The 23,239-nt window shown below is 37.0% G+C and overlaps 1 protein-coding gene across 38 annotated transcripts in view; it reads right to left on the minus strand.

The window, feature by feature from the left end:
- The window catches only part of ANK3 (ankyrin 3), a 714,446-nt gene that overhangs the window by 129,556 nt on the left and 561,651 nt on the right, over positions 1-23,239 (minus strand). For 25 of the 38 annotated variants that reach the window (XM_003312571.6, XM_063781817.1, XM_063781816.1 and 22 more), the window contains 5 exons: positions 15,115-15,213; positions 14,927-15,025; positions 14,329-14,424; positions 8,844-8,916; positions 8,611-8,673 (listed from right to left, as the gene is read on the minus strand). In XM_003312571.6, coding sequence (XP_003312619.3) covers positions 8,611-8,673; positions 8,844-8,916; positions 14,329-14,424; positions 14,927-15,025; positions 15,115-15,213 — 430 coding nt within the window. The remainder of the gene's footprint in view (positions 1-8,610; positions 8,674-8,843; positions 8,917-14,328; positions 14,425-14,926; positions 15,026-15,114; positions 15,214-23,239) is intronic. The other 13 variants (XM_063781818.1, XM_024346390.3, XM_016918367.4 and 10 more) reach the window with 1 other exon arrangement.

Here is a 23,239-nt window from a genome sequence, read left to right on the forward strand (position 1 = left end):
TTTACAAACCTAGAGTAAGATATGAATATCCAGGTATAAGAAAATCAAAGAACAAGCAGATTCAACCCAAATAAGACTACCTTAAGGTATATAGTCATCAAACTCTCAAAGATCAAGGATAAAGAAAGAATCCTAAAGGCAGTGAGAGAAAAGAAGCAAAGATACTTTCCCAGACAAACAAAAGCTGAGAGATTTCATGAAAAACCAGACCTATCTTATAAGAAATGCTAAAGGGAGTTCTTCAGTATGAAAGAAAAGGATATTAATGAGCAACAAGAAATCATTTAAATGCATACAACTCACTGGTAAATGTAAGTACACAGACAAATACAGACTACCCTAACACTGTAATTGTGGTGTACAAACCACTCATACCTTTGTAGGAAGACAAAAAGAGAAACCTATCAAAAATAATAAGTAGAGCAACTTTTGAGATAGTATAAAAAGATGTAAATAGAGGCAACAAAAGTCAAAAAGTGGGGAGGATGAAGTTTAAGTGTGGAATATTTCATTTTCTTTTTGCCTGTTTTTCTTTTCTTTGCAATCAGAACGAAATTGTCACCAGTTTAAAATAATTGATTATAAGATGTTATTTGCAAGTCTTATGGTAAGCACAAAAACCTATAATAGATATACAAAATATTAAAAGCAAGAAATTAAACATACTACAAGAGAAAGCACTTTTTTTTCTTATTTTTTTTTTTTTGAGACAGAATCTCATTCTGTCACCCACGCTGGAGAGCAATGGTGCTATCTTGGCTCACTGCAATCTCCGCCTCCCAGGTTCAAGCAATTCTCCCACCTCAGCCTCCTGGGTAGCTGGGACTACAGATGCATACCACCATGCCCAGCTAATTTTTGTATTTTTAGTAGAGATGGGGTTTCACCATGTTGCCCAGGCTGGTCTTGAACTCCTGGCCTCAAGTGATCCACCTGCTTCAGCTTCCCAAAGTTTTGGGATTACAGGCATGAGCCACTGTGCCCAGCCAATAAAAAAAATCACTTTTATACAAAGAAAGACAAGAAGGAAGAAAGGAAGAGAGGACAAACAAAACAATCAGAAAACAAATAACAAAATGGCATAGTAAGTTCTTACCTAGCAATGATAATGCTGAATTTAAATGGACTAAATTCTCTAATCAAAAGACATAGAGTGGCCAAATGGATTTAAAAACAAGACTGAACGATATGCTGTCTATAAGAAACTCACTTTACCTATAAAGACACACACAGGCTAAAATAAAGGGATGGAAAAAGATATTCCATGCAAATAGAGGCCAAAAAAAGAACAGGAATAGCTATACTTAGATGAAATAGATTTCAAGATAAAAACTGCAAAAAGAGACAAAGAAGGTCATTATATAATGATAAAGGAATTAATTCAGCAAGGGGATATATAAATTATAAATATATACACACTAAATGCTGGAGCACCCATATATATAAAGCAAATATTATTAGAGGTAAAGAGAGAGATAGACCCCAATACAATAGGTGGGGACATTAACACCCCATTTTCAGCATTGGACAGATCATCTAGAAAGAAAATCAACAAAGAAACACTGGACTTAATCTACCATAGACCAAATGACCCTAATAGACATGCACAGAACATTCTATCCAACACCTGTGAAATACACATTATTTCCTTAGCACGTGGAATATTCTCAAGGATAGACCACATGTTAGACTACAAAACAAGTCTCAAAAAATTAAAAAAAAAATTGCAATCATGTCAAGTCTCTTTTCTGACCACGATGGAATAAAACTAGAAATCAATAGCAAGAGAAACCTTGGAAACTATGCAAACACATGGAAATTAAACAATATGCTCCTGAACGACCATTATGTCAATGAATAAATTAAAAAGAAAATTTTAAAAATTTCTTGAAACAAAAGAAAATGGGAACACAACACACTAAAACCTACGGGAGACAGCAAAAGTAGTACTAAAAGAGGAGTTAATAGCAATAAATGCCTACATCAAAAAAGCAGGGAAACTTTGAGTAAACAACTGAATGAGGCAGCTTATAGAATTAGAAAAGCAAAAGTAAGCCAAACTCAAAATTTATAGAAGAAAATAAATAATAAACATCAGAGTAGGAAAAATTGAGACTAAAAATATACTACAAAAGATCAACAAGACAAAAAGTTGGTTTTTGAAAAGATAATCAATAAGCTTTTAACCAGACTAACTAAAAAAAGAGAAGACCCAAATAAATAAGATCGGGGATGAAAACGGAGACATTACAACTGATAGTGCAAAAATTCAAAGGCTCATTAGAGACTACTATGAGCAACTACTGTATGCCAATAAATTGGGAAACCTGTCAGAAATGGATAAATTATTAGACACAGAAAGCCTACAAAGATTGAATCATGAAGAAATAGAAAACTTTAATAGACTACTAATGAATAACAAGATATAAGTAGTAATAAAAAGTCACCCATTAAAGAAAATCCCAGGACCTGATGGCTTTACTGCTGAAATCTACCAAGCACTTTAAAAAAGAACTACTATTAATCCTACTTATATTATTCCAAAAATTTGAGGGAACACATCCAAACTCATTCTATGAGGCCAGTGTTACCATGATACCAAAACCAGACAAAGACACACACACACAAAAGGAAACTACAGGCCAATATTTCTGATGAACACAAATGCAAAAAATCTTCGAATACTAGCAAACCATATATAACAACATAGTAGAAAGATCATTCAACATGATCAAGTGGGATTCATCACCCAGGGATGCAAGGATGGTTCAACATATGCAAATGAATCAATGTGATACATCATATCCAAAGAATAAAGGACAAATCCATATGATCATTTAATTAATGCTGAAAAAGCATTCAATAAAATTCAATATACTTTCATGGTCAAGAAACTAGTATAGAATGAACATACCTCAATACAATAAAAGCTGTAAACAACAGGCCCACAGCTAGTATCATACTCAATGGGGAAAAACTGAAAGCCTTTCCTCTAAGATCTGGAGCAAGACCAGGACACCCACTTTCATCACCTTCATTCAACATAGTACTAGAAGCCCTAGCCAGAGCAATTAGACATGAGAAAGAAATAAAGGACATCCAAATTAGAAAAGAAGTAGTTAAATTATCCTTATTTGCAGATGATAAAATCTTCTATTTAGAAAAACATAAGGATCCCTCCAAAAACCTATCAGAACTGATAAACAAATTTAGTAAAATTCAAGATACAAAATCAACACATAAAAATCAGTATCATTTCTATGTGCTAACAGAAAATGGAGAAAGGGGAACCCTCATATGCTATGGGTAGAAATGTAAATTAGTACAGTTACTATAGAGAAGAGTATGGAGGTTCCTCAAAAAACTAAGAATAGAATACCATATGATCCAGAAATCCCACTGCTGGGCATACATCCAAATAAAAAAAAGAAAATCAGTATTTCAAAGTGACATCTGCACACCCTTGTTTATTGCAGCACTATTCACAGTAGCCAAGATATGGAATCAACCTATGTGTCCATCAGCTGATGAATGGATAAAGAAAATATGGTACATACACATAATGAAATGTTATTCAGTCACAGAAAAGAATGAAATTCTGTGTTTTTTGCAAAAACATGGATGGAATTGGAGACATTATCTTAAGTGAGGTAAGCTAGGCACAGAAAGATAAATTTAGCATGTTCTCACTCATATGTGGGAACTGAAAAAAAATTTGAACTCATGGAGATAGAGAGTAGAATGATGGTTTCAGGAGGCTGGAAAGAGCGGGGATAAAGAGGGGATGGTTAATTGGCACAAAAATACAGTTAGCTAGAAGGAATAAGATCTAGTATCTGGTAGCACAATAGGGCAACTATAGTTAACAATAATTTATAGTTAACAATAATTTATAGTTAACAATATATTTCAAAAGAATTAAAAGAGTGGAACCAGAATGTTCCAAACACACAGAAATGATCAATGCTTGAGGTGATAGATATCCCAATTACTCTGATTTGATCATTACACATTGTATAATTGTACCAAAATATCACATATACCCCATAAATATGTACAATTATTATGTATCCATTATTACAAATTAAAATATTCTTATTACCTTGTGATAGTTTCCAAGAACATGATTTGTTCCTTTTCCTTAACACACCTCCTTTTTTTGAAGCTAAAAATATGCATTCTTGGGTTCTATATATAAGAAACATTTCAAGTTGGAATAGCAATGAAAGAGATGATCTATGCAGTGTTGTTTGCAAGTAATTGATCACAACCAGTTACAGATCTATGTGTTCCTTCTCTACTCCCAGTGCTTTACTTGACTAGACTTTGGGGGCAGGGGAATGAAATGATCTAAAACTACAGAGTGTCAGACCAGTCTTCTTGTCCAGCTCTGCCACAAACCTCATTGGAAAGACCATTCAATGTGTATTTGGGCTTTCCTACCTCATCAGTGTAATGGCAGGAATAGACTTACAAGACTCCAACTTGCCCATTCAGTTCTTTGAAATCGGTGGATTTTAATTTACTGTGGCTTCCACTGGCCACCAAATTTGGCACGAAGCTGAACATGATTCTTCTTACCCCTCATGTCACTCTATTATCTGCTAAAATTTTATTGCTTTATTATATCTCAAACTTATACCTACTCGATATTATTTTTACATGTATACTTAGCCTCTTATTTTTCTTTTAATATTTAGTGTCTGCATTTGATTCAGAGAGATATTTTTCAGCCTTATCAAATTTGAAAGTAGCTTAGAATTAGAAAATTCTTCCTAGCAGGAGTTTGCCTCACCAGCTGCTGTCTCCTAAACCTGTTTAGTAGAGTCATATTTCATAGAGCTGCCTTTTAGATTTTTACTTTGCATGGCTTAATTCCACTTCTCATTATCTCCCATCTATAGTTCTTTCGATCTGTAACTACACTCCAATCCACTAGAATTCTACAAGCTAAAATAACATTTTATACCCCCCTGCCCCAATTTATAAAATACATTTTATAGGCAGTTGCAATTTAAGATCAGAGTTGAACCAAAGCCAATGTAAAATCCCTTGGGAGGAGACGCCAAACTCAATCACTTGAACCTTAATCTCAATTTTCCCTCTTTTTCTTTCTCTCCTTTCTCTTTCTTCTTCCTTCCTTCCTTCCTTCTCTCTTCTTTCTTCTATACACACACTCTTTCATATTTTCAATTACAAAATATGAATTGCAAAACATAAGAATCAAACTAGCACTACAATCAAGATACTAGTTTTGTACGTATATTAAAGTTTTATGAATGTTATATGCATAGGTATTTTCTGGAACAGGAGACAGTAGAGCAGTAAGGTATCTACAAATGCATCTGACCCTCTGAGGAGCTCTGCTTAGCCCCCACCTGCCTAATGTGAGCTTAAAAACCTGCCTTGGACAAAGTTGCTTGACTTCTTCTACGGCTCTGCTTTGCTGATGCTTCCACCTGTGTTCAACTTTGCAACTTGGCCCCATTGTTCTCCCACCTCATTAAATGATAACATTGTCTAGTCTTGTATTCCTTAATTTTTATTTTTTTTGAGAAATGAATCCAAACATTCTTTCACTTGCACTAGTTTCTCATAGTGTACAAAAGAAAGAGAAGACGATAAGGAGAAAGCAAAGAAGAAAAAGGAAAAGAGAATGAAAAAGAAGTGAGAGACTACTCTTGACATTTCTTCCTTAATATTTATTTTACTTTTGCTTTTTAATTTTTTATCTTATTTATTTTAAATTTTAAATATCTACTTACAGCAGATTATTTTTAGAATCAGATTAAAATTTTATTTTCCCTTATTACAAACTCATTTTCATTTTCTTTCTTGAGACAAACTGGCAGCCTATATTGCTTATTATTTTTATTTGCTTTTAAAAGCTGCTGTTATTCTTTAGTGTCTGGGGATACCAATGTGATGATCTCTCACTAGTTCTTGTAGATAGTTATACTCACAACATGCCTATGGCTTCATGGAAATGAACATTTGCCACAGCTGCATAGGAGCTTACTCAAATGGCCAACACTAAATCTAACTAAAATGACAATCAAAGCTCTGGCAAGACTATCAGGCAAATGAGTCAGAAGTTAAAATTATCATTAAAGTTGTAGGGGTCCTTTTAGAATCCAAATTTCAAAATGATTTGTTTTGGGATTTGCAGTAGTTAGAAATGCTAATTTATGCAGCAGAGGACAACATAAATACATAATAGGGCAAATGTGGCTTTCTAGAGCTCTTGTAAGCAAAATTTAGGGACCTTAGCAGACAGTAATACTAATATGACTTGAATTAAAAGTGTATTATAACCTTAATCTTCAAAAATAGACTTTTAACATCTTCCATGGAGAATGCAATAGTCCTGCTATACTCTGCTTTGACGAGACTAAAAATATTGTGTTCAGTTCTGGTCACCTCAACTTGAGATGGCACAGACATGTTGAAACATGCACAGGAGAGGGCGACCAGGTTGCTGAGGGGAACAATAGAAGGAGGTAGCAATGATATACCTGAAAAAAAAAAAAACTAAGAAGAAATAGAAAAAGCATTTTTAAATATCTGAAAGATTGTCACACAGAAAAGGCAGCTTTTGTTCAAAATACTACATAGAATGTAGTCTTCCCTTCAACTTGGTCAAATACACCAAAGCTTGAATCAATGAGTAGATGCTACAGGAAGTTCAATAACATGAAGGATTTTTAAAGACAGAATTGTCCAAATGGACTAGGCAGCTTAGGAATTAAAGAATTCTCATTATTTGAAGGGCTTGGGCACAGGAGATCCTAAGCAGATGAGATTCCAGCAGATGTTTGCTCAGACTGAGTGACCTTTAAGGAATCCTTTTCAACATTAAATTCGGCAATACCACAAAATTAAAAGCCATTTGATTCCAACAGCCCTGGAAACATTAAAGTAAGGGCCAAAGATTTTAAAGAAAAGATGCATAAAATGAGAATTTAAAATTGCCAATTTCAAATTCCCAAGCTGAGATAAACACATTTCTAGTTAAGTAATGAGGTCAATTAAATTCAAATTTCGAGATTCAAAATCTCCATTTTTGAAATTATTTGGTTATCCATATGTATAAGGCTGTTAGATAGTCCATTCAAACTTGGCCTCTCATCAATGGGGATAATTTTAGATATTTCGTTAATGAACAGTAAATTTTTAGGTCTATGATTGTCATACCATGATTCCTAATAATTTCATTTGACAAACATACTTTTGACATCATGTTTTGTGTGTGTAAACATCTATGTAAGAATATCATTTTTTCTTTTATCTTCTGCACAGAAGTTACTCTGAAATGTATGAGAAGGCAATGAAATATAATATGACAGTAGGTATATTACTCTAAAAGTCCTAAAGATGATAACAAATATTATCCATTTGGGGATAGAAGGGAGGTAAATGTATAGCGGATGTTTCAGAGAAAAAGAAAGAAAACTGAGTAAAAGCCTTTAGCATTTATCAAAACAGCATTTACAAACATTCAGCCAGATCCTCCGAGGTCCCTAAATGACCAGCAGGACATTAGCTCACTGGGGTGTGCAGTCCCTGGCCACAATGCATTATAGTGGGAAGTCATTGATTGGATAACAAAAAGATTAAAGTGGCTTCAGACTAGGCAAGCTTTTCCACTATTTAGGTTCCCATTGAAATGCATGCAACTCAAAGAAAGAAATCATATGAATTAAAATAGGGAAGATTACTTAAAGGCAAAAAAAGACTAGCAACATTAAGACTAACCAAAAGAAAGCTACTACATGACAGGTGGCAAATGGAGGTCATAATAGGGTAGACTGTATTTGATGATCTCCCATCATTTAGGAGAGTCAAATGATGCAAGAAAAACAGTTAAATATAATTTTCCCATGGTAAATATTTTGTTATTACAGTGACACTCCAAAATGTGTCATCAGTACAATATTTACTCACTATAAAAATGCTTGTTTTCCAATGGACCTTTTAAAGATGCCATTCATTGATATAACTGTATATCATGACCTGGTCAAAGTATTGGTTTTTAAGCAAAACAGAAACCAATTTCTGAAAACACATAAAGTATAGCTACAATAATATTTTGATCTCTTTCATTAAATCATTATTGAAAATTTCTATTTCAAAAGTTTTTTTTTCAGGTTGTTTTCATTATCATTTCAAGATCAAAAGCTGCTTTTTCTACAAAGTTTAGCAGAATGGGCAAATCTTAGGGCATTTAAAAGGATTTCCTATAAGGAAACTTCTCTTGTTTTAAAAAAATATTGTAATTAACCAGTTTTCCCTTTCTAGATTTCAGATGCAAACAATAAAAGCATCAGTATTCTGTTCGATAGAAACAAATAGAAGGCAAGGAATCCAGATAATTAGTGACACTTTTATATTTTAAAGTTAGGAAACAGGTTCAAGGAAAGAGGATTCAAAGAGACTTAAAAAGGAGAGCTAATAGTACCAGATATACATTATTTAAATAATACACAAATTAATAATCTCAAGATAATATGAAAAGTTAGTAACTCAAGGAAATATTATATTTCAAAGATAAGAAATGAAAGATAAAGTTGGTAGTAGTTAAGTTTCATCACAATAAAAATTTACAAATACCTTCTTCAACATCTGAGATATATTCGCCATCACTGAGCATTTCAGGGGCATTGGCTTTACGAACTGCATGATTTAAGTGAACAATATAAGTGGATGAAAAATACATACTCTTGATATTACAACAAAACATTTCAATATTCCTGATAAACATTTTTGCAATGGACTTTCTTCAGGAAACAAACAAAATACACAGTCACTTATAATTATTGTGAACTCAAAGAACATTTTCATACCTTCATCATCAGACATATCAAGAACTTCATTCATCGTTTCTGGAACATTCATTTTGTGCTTCTCTGTGACAGTCTAGTAACAAAAAAGCAGTCATTTTAGTGTGAGCAGACTGTACATTTTAATGGGTCTTTTCATTCATCTCTGAATTAATCAGTTTCTTGTGGAATGTATGTGTTGAATATCTTGAATCTCCCACATATAAAATAACATCAAAATTGTTGTCCCTTAGTGTCACAAAGGTTGTCACCATATACAAAGCACAGGAGTACAAAATGAAAGAATTCTAGTGGCAAAGTACCACAGCTTAAAAGATTTAGGTCTCTAATAAAGCTTTTCAAAGGAAAAGAGAAGATTCTGCCCCTCCTACTCCACTGCTATACTTTTTCATGGTCTGATGAATCTGCCGCCCTATTCCACGAAAGGTCTCAGCTGAAGGGAAGCCAAATGAGCTGCAAGAAATATGTCTCTATTACTTGTGCCAAGCTTTCCGTCTATTTTGTGTTCTCCTCTTATATGTAATTTTAATTCATAGGATAAAACAAAATATTAAAATAATATTTACAACAATAATCTTTACAACAATGTGTATGAAAAAATACTTAAAAGGTGATGCATTGGCAGATCATTTTAGCCTCTCTCAAAATTTAAAGAACAGTATATTATGCAGCAAATGCCTACTGCCTCTTTTACTTTCTCTTTGATAACTTAGATTATACCCACCCAAAAGACACTGTCAGCATCACTGGTAAGAAAATCTTGGATTATATCCATCCAAAAGACACTGTTAGCATCACTGGTAAGAAAATCTTAATGACCTTAGTTTAAAAGTGAGTTTTTTTTTTGTTTTGTTTTGTTTTTAATTCTCAGCATATGAGACACTAATGGTACAAGGGAAGATACACGTTTAAATGAGACAACTGAAAAAAAGCCAGGTTGTTAAAACTAAAAAAAGGTACAAATTCATAGTTTCTTAGAGATAATACTTGGTAAATGTGATTTCTACCCCTATCCCCAATTATTGTGTTGAAATAAACCATTATTTGATGTCTTTTCCAGCATGTAATACTGCAGTGGAGCAGTTTTAAAAATAAACTTTAATTTTTAGAAGAGTTTGAGATTTATAGAATAATTGTGAAGATAGTATAGACAGTTCCCATACACCCCACACCAAGTTCCCCCTATTATTAAAATCTTCGTTGATAGTATTATTATTATTTGAGACCAAGTCTCGCTCTGTTTCCCAGGCTGGAGTGCAGTGGCACAATCTCGGCTTGCTGCAACCTCTGCCTCCCAGGTTCAAGCGATTCTCTTGCCTCAGCCTCCCCAGTAGCTGGGATTACAGACGTGCATGGCCACGCCCAGCTAATTTTTGTATTTTTAGTAGAGACAGGTTTTCACCACGTTGGCCAGGCTGGCCTCGAACTCCCAACCTCAGGTGATCCACCTGCCTCAGCCTCCCAAAGTGCTGGGAATACAGGCATGAGCCACCGTGCCTGGCCTATTATTAAAATCTTTTATTAGCATGGAAAATATCACAATTAATGAATCAACATTGATACATTATTATTAAAGTTTATATTTTATTCATTTTTCTTCAGTTTCTGCTTAATGTCCTTTTAATGTTTCAGGATCCCATCGAGGATACTGTATTACATTTAGTTGTGTCTCCTTAGGTTCCTCTGGGCTGTGACAATTTCTCAGACTTTCCTTGTTTTTTTAAAAAAATTAATTTAAGTTCCAGGTTAAATGTGCAGGACATGCAGGTTTGTTACATAGGTAAACAAACGTGTGCCATGGTGGTTTACTGCACCTATGAACCAATCACCTCGGTATTAAGCCCCACATGCATGAGCTATTTATCCTGATGTTCTCCCTCCCCACCCCCAGGCCCCAGTGTGTGTCCTTCCCCTCCCTGTGTCCACGTGGTCTTATTGTTCAGCTCCCACTTGTAAGTGAGAACATGTGGTGTTTGGTTTTCTGTTCCTCCGTTAGTTTGCTGAGGATAACAGCTTCCAGCTCCATCCATGTCCCTGCAAAGGACATGATATCATTCCTTTTTTATGACTGCACAGTATTCCATGGTGTATATGTACCACATTTTCTTTATCCAGTCTATCATTGATGGGCATTTGGGTTGATTTCACATCTTTGTTATTGTGGATAGTGCTGCAATGAACATACACATGCATGTATCTTTGTAACAGAATAACTTACATTCCTTTGGGTATATACTCAGTAATGGGACTGCTGGGTCAACTGATATTTCTGGGTCTAGGTCTTTGAGAAATTGCCACACTGTCTTATATGATGGTTGAACTAATTTACATGCCCACCAACAGTGTAAAAGCATTCCTATTTTTCCACAGCCTTGCCAGCATCTGTTGTTTTTTGACTTTGTAATAATTGCCATTCTGACTGGTATGAGAGGGTATCTCATTGTGGTCTTGATTTGCATTTGACTTTCCTTGTTTTTGATGACCTTGACAGTTTTGCAGTGTACTAGTCAGATATGTCCATCAACTGGGGCTTGTCTCATGGTTTTTTTTTTTTTTTTTTTAATAGACTGGGGCTGTATGTTTTACGGAGGAAGATCACAGAGGAAAAGTGCCATTTCATCACATTGTATCAAGGGTACAATATCATCAACATGACTTATCATTGTTGATGTTGATCTTGATCATATGTCTGAAGCAGTATTTGTCAGGTTTCTCCATTGTAAAGTTACTCTATTTCCCCCTGCTTCCATAATGTTTTCTTTGCAAAGGAATCACTATGTTCAGCCCACATGTAAGCAGTGGGGAATTATGTTCCACTTCGAGAGTGAAGTATTTTCATACATTATTTGGAATTCTTTTGCCTGAGAAATTTGTGTCTTCTTTTCCATTTATTGAATTACTTATGTATAATAGTATGAATTCATGGATAGTTATTTTACAGTTTGCACTATACTTCAATACTATTATATTTATTTATTTTTGCTCAAATTGTTCCAGCTATGGCCATTGGGAACTCTTTTAGTTAATTCATATGTCCCTTCAACATACCCCCCACCATTGTGCCTCTGTATTAGTTTATTTACTTTTGTTGGGGGAGGGAGGAGCATTTCCTTACTTTTTGACACTCTAAGATGTTCCAGGCTCATCTTATATATTTACTGTGCTATCCTTAGATTCAGCCATTTCTCCAAGGAGCACTGTTTGCTTTTAGTAGAAAATAGTATTAGCAACCAATATCTGTGTGCTAGAGGTGTTCTGCTCCTTACATATGAAGTAATTGCGTATTTTAAACAATGCAGTTTTGATAGATACAATTCACATCTTTTGAATATCAGCTTCTATCCATTCAGTTTGGTATGCTGTTTTGATTGTAATCTAATTAACTAAACCGTCTTTCTCAGCATTGCCACATCATGTATTTTACTCATATGGAAAAGACATTCTCTTTTTGTTTTGAAAAACTGAAGTCTGTTTATAGAGTCAATGGCTGGCTGCTGGAGTCCCAGTAACTAGCTATACAAATATCATGCCTGTGGTGGAGGCTGAGCTATAGTTATTAGCTTAAAGTCATAGACTCCACCCTGAATTACATCAGTCCTGTCTAAGCTAGTTTACATGTAACCGCTAAAGCAAGGCTGACAAGGTGGTGTCTCAGCTTGAGATAATGTACCAAATACCACAATGCTGGGCGAAGTTTTAGAGACTTCTCTGGACTCTTTTTTAATCAACGTGAACACTTCTTTTGGTGGAAGCCTCATTTTCTTCACTAGGCAAACTGGACCTTTCCAATTAGCATGCATAGTGTCTTCTCTCTTTTGCAGAAAGTCATCAACAAGGACAGCTGATGATGTTGGGAGTGAAAAGGCACTATTCCTGTACACATTCTGTCTTCTGATGGGAACCTGATGGAGCTCTGAGACCCTTCTCTGTCTTTCAGTTGATTTTTTGAAGCTGTAACTTAATTTTGTTCTTAACTCTACTTTCTCTTAAAGCTTTTTTTTGATTTTGAAAAAAGTTTTGAAATTTCATAATGGGTGAGAAAGTCATTTACATTCAACCAAATAAGATTTGTATTTTGAACTTTTACATGTCTCAAGTCTTTTAACATTGAAATAGAAGTATTAATATTATATATTTACTGCAATGACTTCAAATCTTTATAGCATTGTGACACTTGGCTATCATTAAATAGTTTGTTCTCTTCTTCTCCTTTCCTATCCTAGATAGAGCTACATGGGATATAAAATTAAAGGTAATAAACATTATTGGTTTGAACACTTTTTTTGAGAACTTAATGATAGATTTTAATATAATAAAATCCTCAAGAGGTGTATGAAAGCAACATGTGGAAATTTCTCTCTTAGACAAAGTATAACTTGAAGTTCGGAATGGGTGCTGGTTGACAATCATTGTTCTATTCCATTAAAACAACTGTTTTCTCTTTTGCAAATTACAAAATTTTTCTCCCGTAATCAGCAGGCTTGTTTTTTAGTTTCTAAAGACTAAGAATTATACATTGAGTAACACTGCCAGATAACTCAAACTGCAGGTAGTTACAGAGACCTTCAACCCATGTTTTTCACAAAAAGCACTGGGTATACAAACTAATTTGCAGATGCTAACCATTTTCTCCTTCATGTTGGAAGGTGGTCAAAGAGAAAAGGGGACAGAGCTGATAATTCAAAATGTTCCAGAGTCCTATATTTACTTTGTTAAGAGTCAACCTCAGGTCTATGTGTTGAGTCATGGAGTCAGGAATAACTCAAATAAGCCTCTGATATCATGTAATATTTGCTTTTAATTCCAAAGTTACCAAATGTTAATGCTGTTCAAAGGTACCAGATGGGGTTGGAAAGAAATGACTTATCCTAGAGGCTGCAGCTTGTAAAAATGTAGTTGATGCAATAGGGCCTCCTGGTAAAGATCCATTTTAAATTTTAACAAAACAGCCTATTGTGTTTCTTATGGAAACTCCAATAGGACAGAAGATGAGTGACAGTAGCAGGCAAAACCAGTTCTGATCCCATCTGGATTTTTTTAAAACAATGTAAACATTTTTTTTTACAGGAATGATAATGTATCCATGTACCATTTGTGCATTAAAACATTTTTAAGGAACCAACTTAAGAGTTTTCAATTTCTTTACGCTGCCAAGGAAGGATGTTAAAAAATTTCTGCCTTCACCATCATTTCATTAAAAGCTTGTTATATCAAAGCAAACAAATAAATAAATACATTTAGCTGTATATGGAAGTAAAAACTCTATAGCTACAGATGCATCTTTTAAATAGGTATTCTTAGTGTTTTAAACTTTTATTCATATTAGCAATAAGAGTTTTGCTATCCTGACTACCAACAATGAGGTGACTGTATTTTAAAACATGGTGCTTAGTTTATGAATGGGAAAAAATATTCATCTCAGAAAAACCCAAGAAAACTGGCTGAAAGCTGGCTCCTAGGGTAACAAGGTTCTGCATTCCTTACTTACAGTTGTGGTCATGGTCTCTTCGGTCACTATCTTCAGGGTGTCCACTACTGAGATGTAGCCGAGGCGCCGGGCAATGCCAAGGGCAGTATTCCCATTCTGGCAAAAGGAAAATGTGAGTGAGGAATTAGCAAGCCTTATTCCACATTTTTTTTGCTGATACAAAATGTAAGGTGAGTGTCTCATCAGACCCATCCCACTGTCATACACAAAAAAGTGTTTCATTAGAGACATACCTTGCACAAAACCCACCTAACCTGTTTGTACTCATACAGCAAAGTCTGGGCAGCTACACATGCAATCCAAGAGGCTTTTTAACGTTCTAAGTAAGAAATCAATGAAACCAACACATTTTTTTTTTCTTACATGTGTACTTCCTACTAGGTGACAATGCAGTAGGTAGTTTTCACATATAAAACACTAATCATCTCTCTCTCTCTGAACAGCTCAGAACAATATGGTTATTGTCCTTCTTTCCTCATTCTACTGAATGCTCTGTTTATGCCTCTTCATGAAAGTACAATGAAAAATGTAAGAAGACACCAGAGTCCAGGCCCATCTATCTCCTCCCTCTTCTCCTGAGCTGGCCCTGAGCGCTTACCACAGTGAGTTCATTGGGGGAGGCATTGTTCTGAAGTAAGACATTTATTATATGCGTATGCCCCTGCTGTGCTGCTTGATGTAATGGCGTATACCCATTCTGTAGAAGGAAGATGGAAGAGATGATTCTTAATTCCTTTGAAGCAAAAATAAATGATTCTGACAGAAACAAAAAAGGAAGGAGCTTACCTTTGTTTTGGCATTAACTTTTGCAGAATGCTGGAGCAGGAAATTAACAATCTTGATATTTCCATAGTGGCAGCCCACATGCAGTGGTGTGTATCCCATCTGTAATTATTATTTTTTTTAAAAAGAAGCATCATAATTACACTTTTACTAACAGCTATCCTAAACAGAAGCAAAATCATTATTTAACCTTTCTTTTTGAGCTGGAAAAAGTAGGTTTTTTTCTTCTCTATATTAAAAAAATTGCCCTTGATAATTCTCAGCATAAGACTTAGGTATAAATTAAAATACCACTGCCCATAAAATTGTTAGCTCCCCATAGTGCTTTATTTTTTATCAGGTCATCTTGTTCTTAGAACTTTTCAAGATACAAAGGAAAGATGGAACAACTGACAGCACAGACAGACTGATTCAGTGGCTTCTTATTCGGGGTCAGAAGAGCACTTTATGGAGACTTGACTTGTTTATTGAATACTTTCTGAAAGCTTTAAATCTACGCAAAAATGAAGTGGCTAAATAATAACACATGGCAGGAGGTGATTATCAGAATGCCTGATAGAGATAGGAAGAAGCACAGAAACACTAAAAGGAAGAGGGAGGCTGGTGAGAGCTCAGGTGGTCTGAGAAGTATGAACTTGAACAAGGTATATCAAGTTAGTCTTTTGCCTTCCTACCTAGAGTCCCAGAGTTTGAAAACCACTGATTCACTGATTTAGACAAGAAATGGTTTGTTTCTCAAATTAGTATCCACTGACCCCTGAGGGGCTATAAGTTCTCTGTGTGTGTATATGTGTGTGTATGTATAATTATTTTCTTTAAAATAAGGATATTCCAGATCCTTCTCTAGATGGCTGTGTTCATTATAACATACTACCCTGCAATTTCAGAGCCCCTGTTCATAATGACACAGGCAGTACCAGATCTCTGAAAGGGAGAACATTGACCTTTTATCACAATATTTCTAAACAGGAATGGGGGTGGGTGATCCATATTTTCAAGGGTCTGTATCTTATATGATGGCACTAGTGTCTTTACGGTGACCCCAGCAAATGAATACATTTGAATTTGAAAAAGAGATGCCCAAACCACAGTTGACTGCAGAAGGTGAAGATACCTTACCAGGGATGTGCTGCCCTAGAGAGGTGACTCTTGGTAGACTTTGTCTCACTAAACAAACTGTCAGTGCACCCACACTGACCAGACTGTCCCTGGAAAGCTCACCATAACCACATATAGGAAACTGACTTACAACCTCTAACGCTACTGAATACAAGATGGAGGATATTCCTTTTTGGTGACCAGAATCCATTTGCCTGCTTTGCAGGGTTCTCCTTTTCAGTACAGAGGAACTCAGATACTGCACCCATGATCAGAATACTGCTTAATAAGGGAAGCTTGAAAATAATGTGTCCAATCAGTGCTCAGTACAGTTGGTTTAATTGATTGAAGTAACATTATTTGCAAGTTCAGAGAACTTCCCCTTACAAGTCAAAACCATGTGGACCCAATATTTTTTAAAAGTCTAAATATTAAAAAATTCTTTGAGATTTTAGTCAATTTGCCTAAGTTATAATACAACCATTTCTAATAGTTGTTGAGATGGATGTGTTGATTAGGTATATATAGTTGAGACAGGGTTGTTTATTTATTTATTTGAGACAGGGTCTTGCTCTGTCACCGGGCTGGGGTGCAGTGATGGGATCATGGCTCACTGCAGCTTCCCCTCCTGGGCTCAATCTATCTCAAGTAGCTGTGACTACAGGCATGCACCACCACGCCTGGCTAATTTTTCTATTTTTTGTAGGGATGAGGTCTCACTATGTTGCCTAGGCTGGTCTCAAACTCCTGGGCTCAAGTGATCTTCCTGCCTTGGCCTCCCAAAGTGCTGGGATTACAAGTGTGAACCACTATGCCTGGCCTAAATATTTTAATGCACAGGTTCTATTCATCCTCATAGCTTCCCATCTCATTCTTATTAAAACCCTAAGTCATTATAATACAGCGTTAGGAGCTCTCTAATTCTAGTCTCCCCTATCCTCCTCATTCCCCATCCATACAGCTTTTAATCTTCCCACCATTCTCTCCCTTGGTCGCTGTGCTCCAGGACACTGGTCTTCCTGCTGTTCCACAAACACTAAAGTGTTTTCTCAAAAATACGTGGGCATGGCCAAGAAGATTGAACTTGCATTCAGAGAAATCAGATGTGGGCTCCTCCATTCCTCGGGGTTAACAGCATTCCCATACAAAATAGCACCTCGCATAAATACGCTCAGAGAGGTGGGACGTGAGCAATTCTTTCCAATCAGCAGTAACAAATTTTTCAAAGACTCCCTATTTTTTTCTTGAGTAGCTAAATAAACAAGCAAACAAATAAAGAGCCATAGCCCAGGGAACAGAGCAGCCTCTGCCTCTTTGTCACAGCTGCCTCCCTGATAACATCATTACAAGCTGATTAGGTTTTTCCCTCCTTCCTTTGGGCAACACTGGATAGAGCTCAGCAAAACCCTGCAAAATACATCCGAGTCTTTAACAACATTCCTTCCTTTTTTCCTCTCTTGATTACCAAGTAGTAGATGTTTACATCCATTCACTGATAAGACTGCACTTCTGACTGATGAGAACGGGGGAAGGAGGGGCTCAGCAGCCAGGAACCTGGGCCTCAGAGGCAGACTGTCTGGGTTTGGGACCCAGCTCTGCTACTTACTATCTGTGTGAATTTGGATAAGTTATTGAACCTCTCTGTACATTGGCTTATGCATTATAAAATGGACTTTAGTAGCAGTACCAAAGTCATTGTGTTGTTGTAAGGATTAACTGTTAACAATTATTTCAACAGTGTCTGACACATAGGGTTAGCTATTATCACCTCGTGCTGAAAACAGTGCCTGGCATATCATCAGTGCTCAATAAATATTTTAAATCTTTGGTAAATTAATGACTGAAAACAGGAAAAGATCAGGCCGGGTGTGGTGGCTCATGCCTGTAATCCCAGCACTTTGGGAGGCTGAGGCGGGCAGATCACTTGAGGCCAGGAGGTCAAGACCAGCCTGGTCAACAAGGAAAAAACCCTGTCTCTGCTAAAAATACAAAAACAAAAAAACAAAACAAAAAAAACAATTAGCCGGGCGTGGTGGCATGTGTCTGTAGTCCCAGCTACTCAGGAGGCTGAGGTGGCAGGATCACTTGAACCTGGGAAGTTGATGCTGCAGTGAGCCATGATCATGCCCATGTACTCCAGCCTGGGCAACAAAGTGAGAGACTCTGTCTCCAAAAAAAAAAAAAAAAGAAAGAAAAAAAAAAACAGAAAGAGAAAGAAATTGTCATTTCTAACTCTGGCTCAGCCTATTCCGCTTCTGATACCCCTTATAATTTTGCTAACCAGGCCAGGCACAGTAGCTCATGTCTGTAATCCCAGCACTTTTGGAGGCCGAGGCCGGCGGATCACCCGAGGTCAGGAGCTCGAGATCAGCCTGCCCAATATGGCAAAACCCCATCTCTACTAAAAATACAAAAAATTAGCCAGGCGTGGCGGTGCCTGTAATCCCAGCTTCTTGGGAAGCTGAGGCAGGAGAATCGCCTGAATCCGGGAGGTGGAGGTTGCAGTGAGCCAAGATCACACAACTGCACTCCAGCCTGGGTGACAAGAGCGAAACTTCGTCTCAAAAAAAAAAAATAAATAAATAAACAAACAAAAACAAACAAACAAACAAAAAAACAAGTAATTTTGCTAACCATTTTTCTTTCCTCTGGCATGCTCATCTCAGCTTATAGACATATTTTTATGTTTCCATCTTAGAAACAAAAAGCACTCCTTTCAAATATTTCTCCTTTTCTCTAGGTTTCTATCCTTTGAAAACTAAACTTCTTGGAAAAAAAAATAATCTTCATTCACTGTTCCAGCTCATCCTCCCTACATTTCACCATCTCCACTGCTCTAGTAAAACTGCTTTTTAATATCCCAAGTGTCCAGCCATGCCTGGCATGCATGGACTTTGAGCTTCTCTTATCTGAAACACCTTGACAGTTTTTCATAATTTGACAGCCCTATCATATTCTTTCCTGATTTCTCCTCTACCTTTGGACAGCCCTCCTTTGCCTCCTCCATCCGCTGTAAAATGGAGTGGATCCCGAGGGTTTTGTCTTTGGTTTGCGCCACACTTTTCCTTGAGGATCACGTCTACTTTCACAGTGTCAGCTAATACCTTGACTGTGATGATTCCGAAATCTGCATCTTTAGTCCAGCCATCCTTTCTGTGTCCAGATCAATATGTGAGTCATTTCTTGGGTTTTCCTACTTGATTGGCCCCTGGTAATCTACAATTCAACACACCCAATAGGAAACTCATAGTCCTCTTTCCCCAGCTGGCTTTGTCTCTCCTTTATTCCCTGTCTCATTGAATGGTACTTGTGATCACCCAGTTGCACAGGTCAGATCCTTAGTTTCCTCCTGAATTTCCTGCTTCTCCTTAGTCCCCATACCACACATGGTCTTCAAATCTTTTTTTTGAGATGGAGTCTCGCTCTGTCGCCCAGGCTGGAGTGCAGTGGTGCGGCTCACTGCGAGCTCTGCTTCCTGGGTTCACACCATTCTTCTGCCTCAGCCTCCCGAGTAGCTGGGACTACAGGCAGCCGCCACCATGCCCAGCTAATTTCTTTGTATTGTTTTAGTAGAGACGGGGTTTCGCCGTGTTAGCCAGGATGGTCTCGATCTCTTGACCTCGTGATCTGGCCGCCGCGGCCTCCCAAAAGTCTTCGAATCTTAGCTGTTTGTATGTCTTTTAATTATCTCTCTAATTTCTCTCTTGTTCTCAGTGTCTCATCTGCCACTTAGTTCAGGCCTTCTTTATTCCTCATTTGGATTTCACAATAGCCTAACTGCCCCTGCTGCAAGGTTTAAAATCAACTTATTCTTTGCATTGTTTCCCAGGATCTTTTTAAACCAGATTGCTGATCTTATCACGTTTGTGTTTAAAAACTTCAGTGGCTTCTCAGTGCAAACAGGATAAAAAGCTGGGCAGCTTAGCCTGGTACATTAAGGCCCTCTGAGATCTTAATTTTCTAGCAATATCTTAAGACATAATCCCTGTTTTTCTTCACATGTTCCCATGATATTGAACAAGCTATAGCTTCCTCTATCCTACCCACCTTTGTCAAAAATCTTAGTTATTACCTAATACTCTAAAATTATATATATATTTCTAGATATAGACCTGTGGTTAAAATCAGGCTTTGTAATAATTAGCTTTGGGACCTTATGCAAGTAATTACTTTTTCTGTGCCTCAGTTTCCTCATCTGTAAGACGAGGATGCTAATTTTACCAGCCTCATAGGGTAGTTGTAAGAATTAAACAAAATAATAAATGAAAAGCACTTAGAATAGTACCTGGCATAGAGAAAATGGGTAATACATTGTTTTATTTTATTATGATGATGACTTTGTTATTATAATACTATGTGTTTTGCTCTCTAAACTATGAATTCTATGAGGGCAAGGAATATATCTCCCAGGTAAGAATTTGGTGACCAGTAGGAAATCTACACATAAATGTGAAATAGGTAAGTATCACATAAGTTCTCAAAGCTTTTTATGCTTTTACACACATTTAAAGAAATCCAGTGTAACTCCTGATCCCTAATTAGTGTCCTCTAAGAATCAATGCCTTTCAGGGGTGGTCTAAATAAAATGCTTCTGGACATTATCCTTCTAAAAAGCAAAAGCAGTGGCTTCATCTCTATCAAACAACACTGATTATTATACCCTGTGGCACAAATTAGCTTAAACTCATTTGGTGAACTTCAAATGCAAAAGGGGGGTGGGGTATAAAGGGTCAGCAAACTGGAGGGGTGCGGGGGGAGAGGACTGCAAAGGCTGTTACCAGGATTTTCTAGTCTTCTCCTCATCAGGGAGAAGAGGTCTTGATATTTTTATTATTATTAATTATTTTTGCATGTAAGCCAATGAGTTGAATGGTATACATCCCACCTGTGGGCTGCTTGGGGATGTCTTCTTTACCAGTGAGAATGTGAACATTCCTGGGATACAACAAACTCCTTATTCACAAAATTAAGCAGCAAATGCAAGCAACCCAGCTATCTGCACTTCTGCTGTGCTCTAGTTATGGGACAATCATGGCTTCACTTCCTTTTGGTGGCTGTGACCTTTGCAGAGAAGAGAAAGGAAAGGAAAATAACTTGTAAAGGACAGAGAGATGCTTTCTGAAGTGAGACGCTCTGCTCCATTTGTAAAGGGCAGGAAAGGTTACACGCTGCCAGATATTATACGGGGTACAAAAATGACTACGTGGCCGGGAACGGTGGCTCATGCCTGTAATCCCAGCATTTTGGGAGGCCAAGGCAGATGGATCACCTGAGGTCAGGAGCTTGAGATCAGCCTGGCCAACATGGCGATACCCTGCCTCTGCTAAAAATACAAAAATTAGCTGGGTGTGGTGGCATGTGCCTGTAGTCCCAGCTACTCAGGAGGCTGAGGTGGGATTGCTTGAATCCGGGAGGTGGAGGTTGCAGCAAGCCATTACATTCCAGCTTGAGTGACAGAGTGAGACTCCCTCTTGGAGAAAAAAAAAAAAAAAAAAGACTACCAACTGGGACCTGAGTTGGGCTGGGTTAGAAGGAAACTGTGGTGGAGTCCCAAGACTCGTACATCGAGGGGCTGTGTGTGCAAATGGAAAACAGATGGAGGCAGCACAGTACTTGCTTCTCTCCTCCCCCACCTGGCCTTGAGAATCCTCACCATACTCCCTGGCTGAATTTTAGGGCATGGCTTGGTTGTGCTGGGGCAGAAAAATGTTGAGAAACTTGACCCAGACCTTGCCTTCTAGAGTTTTGTATCTATAAAAAGGAGAGAGAACCTAAGAAAGTGTTTAAGTCTCTCTCTCTCTCTCTCTCTCTGTGTGTGTGTGAATAAAGCAGTATGGAATGAAGACATTTACCATAAAGTTGCAAATTTCCAAAGTCAAGAATTATTTCCTGATGAAAGTATTCAAGCAGCATAAGAAAATAAGCTAAATTCAGTCTCATTTTGGTGTCAATACCCTTTTATCTGGCTAATTTGGGGTAATATTTCTGTATTACTAGTTACTTCAATATGCCCATATACCTCAGAACCTGCCTATATTACATATAAAAATTTTATTCACAATATTTAGTAGTTTCTTTTTCATGTCAAACATGGCATATAGAAAGAAAGCGTATGTGGCTGGGTGCAGGGGCTCATGCCTGTAATCCCAGCACTTTGGGAGGCCGAGGCGTGCGGATCACAAGGTGAAGAGATCAAGACCATCCTGGCTAACATGGTGAAACCCCATCTCTACTAAAAATACAAAAATTAGTTGGGCATGGTGGCACATGGCTGTAGTCCCAGCTACTCGGGAGGCTGAGGCAGGAGAATTGCTAGAACGTGGGAGGTGGAGGTTGCAGTGAGCCGAGATCAAGCCACTGCACTCCAGCCTGGTAACAGAGTGAGACTCCGTCTCAAAAAACAAACAAACAAACAAAAAACCAAAAAAAAAAAAACCAAAAAAAAAAAAAATGTTAGAGTAGATGACACAAATCTGATATGAAGAAATAATAAAAGTAAGCATATAAAGAAAATTTTCAGAGAAATGTGATTAATGTGAAGCTACATCTTTGATGATGACATGAGAAGTCCTATTTTGTGTGTGTGTTTAAATTGTGGCATTATATAAGATTAATTAGCAATTTTTTTTTCTTTTTGAAATGAGAGCTTTTTCGTCTGAGACAGGGAGAACACACGCATGACCGCACAGACCATTAGGAATTTAGCAAGTGAGTAATATTTAAATAAGCCTTAATTTATCCTGTTTCATAAATCATGCTGAACGAACGTAGAGGTCACAAATTACAAGTTTTTCTATTTGTCTATTTGTCTGCATTTAAAACATCCATCACAAAAACTAAGAAAGGTACAAGCTTTCACACTCTGCCCCGAAGGACACATTTGTTGTAAGGAGGCTCAAGAGTGTTAATATAGGGGGAAATTACTGTGCAGCTAGAATCAAGTACCCAGGCCGTTAAAGACAAAAGTCCCTGGAATATGGCAACCGGAGACTTTAGTGTCCCTAGCATAAATAAATATTTAAAATACTAC

This window comes from Pan troglodytes, chromosome 8 (genome assembly GCF_028858775.2).
Source record: "Pan troglodytes isolate AG18354 chromosome 8, NHGRI_mPanTro3-v2.0_pri, whole genome shotgun sequence".
Lineage (NCBI taxonomy): Eukaryota > Metazoa > Chordata > Mammalia > Primates > Hominidae > Pan > Pan troglodytes.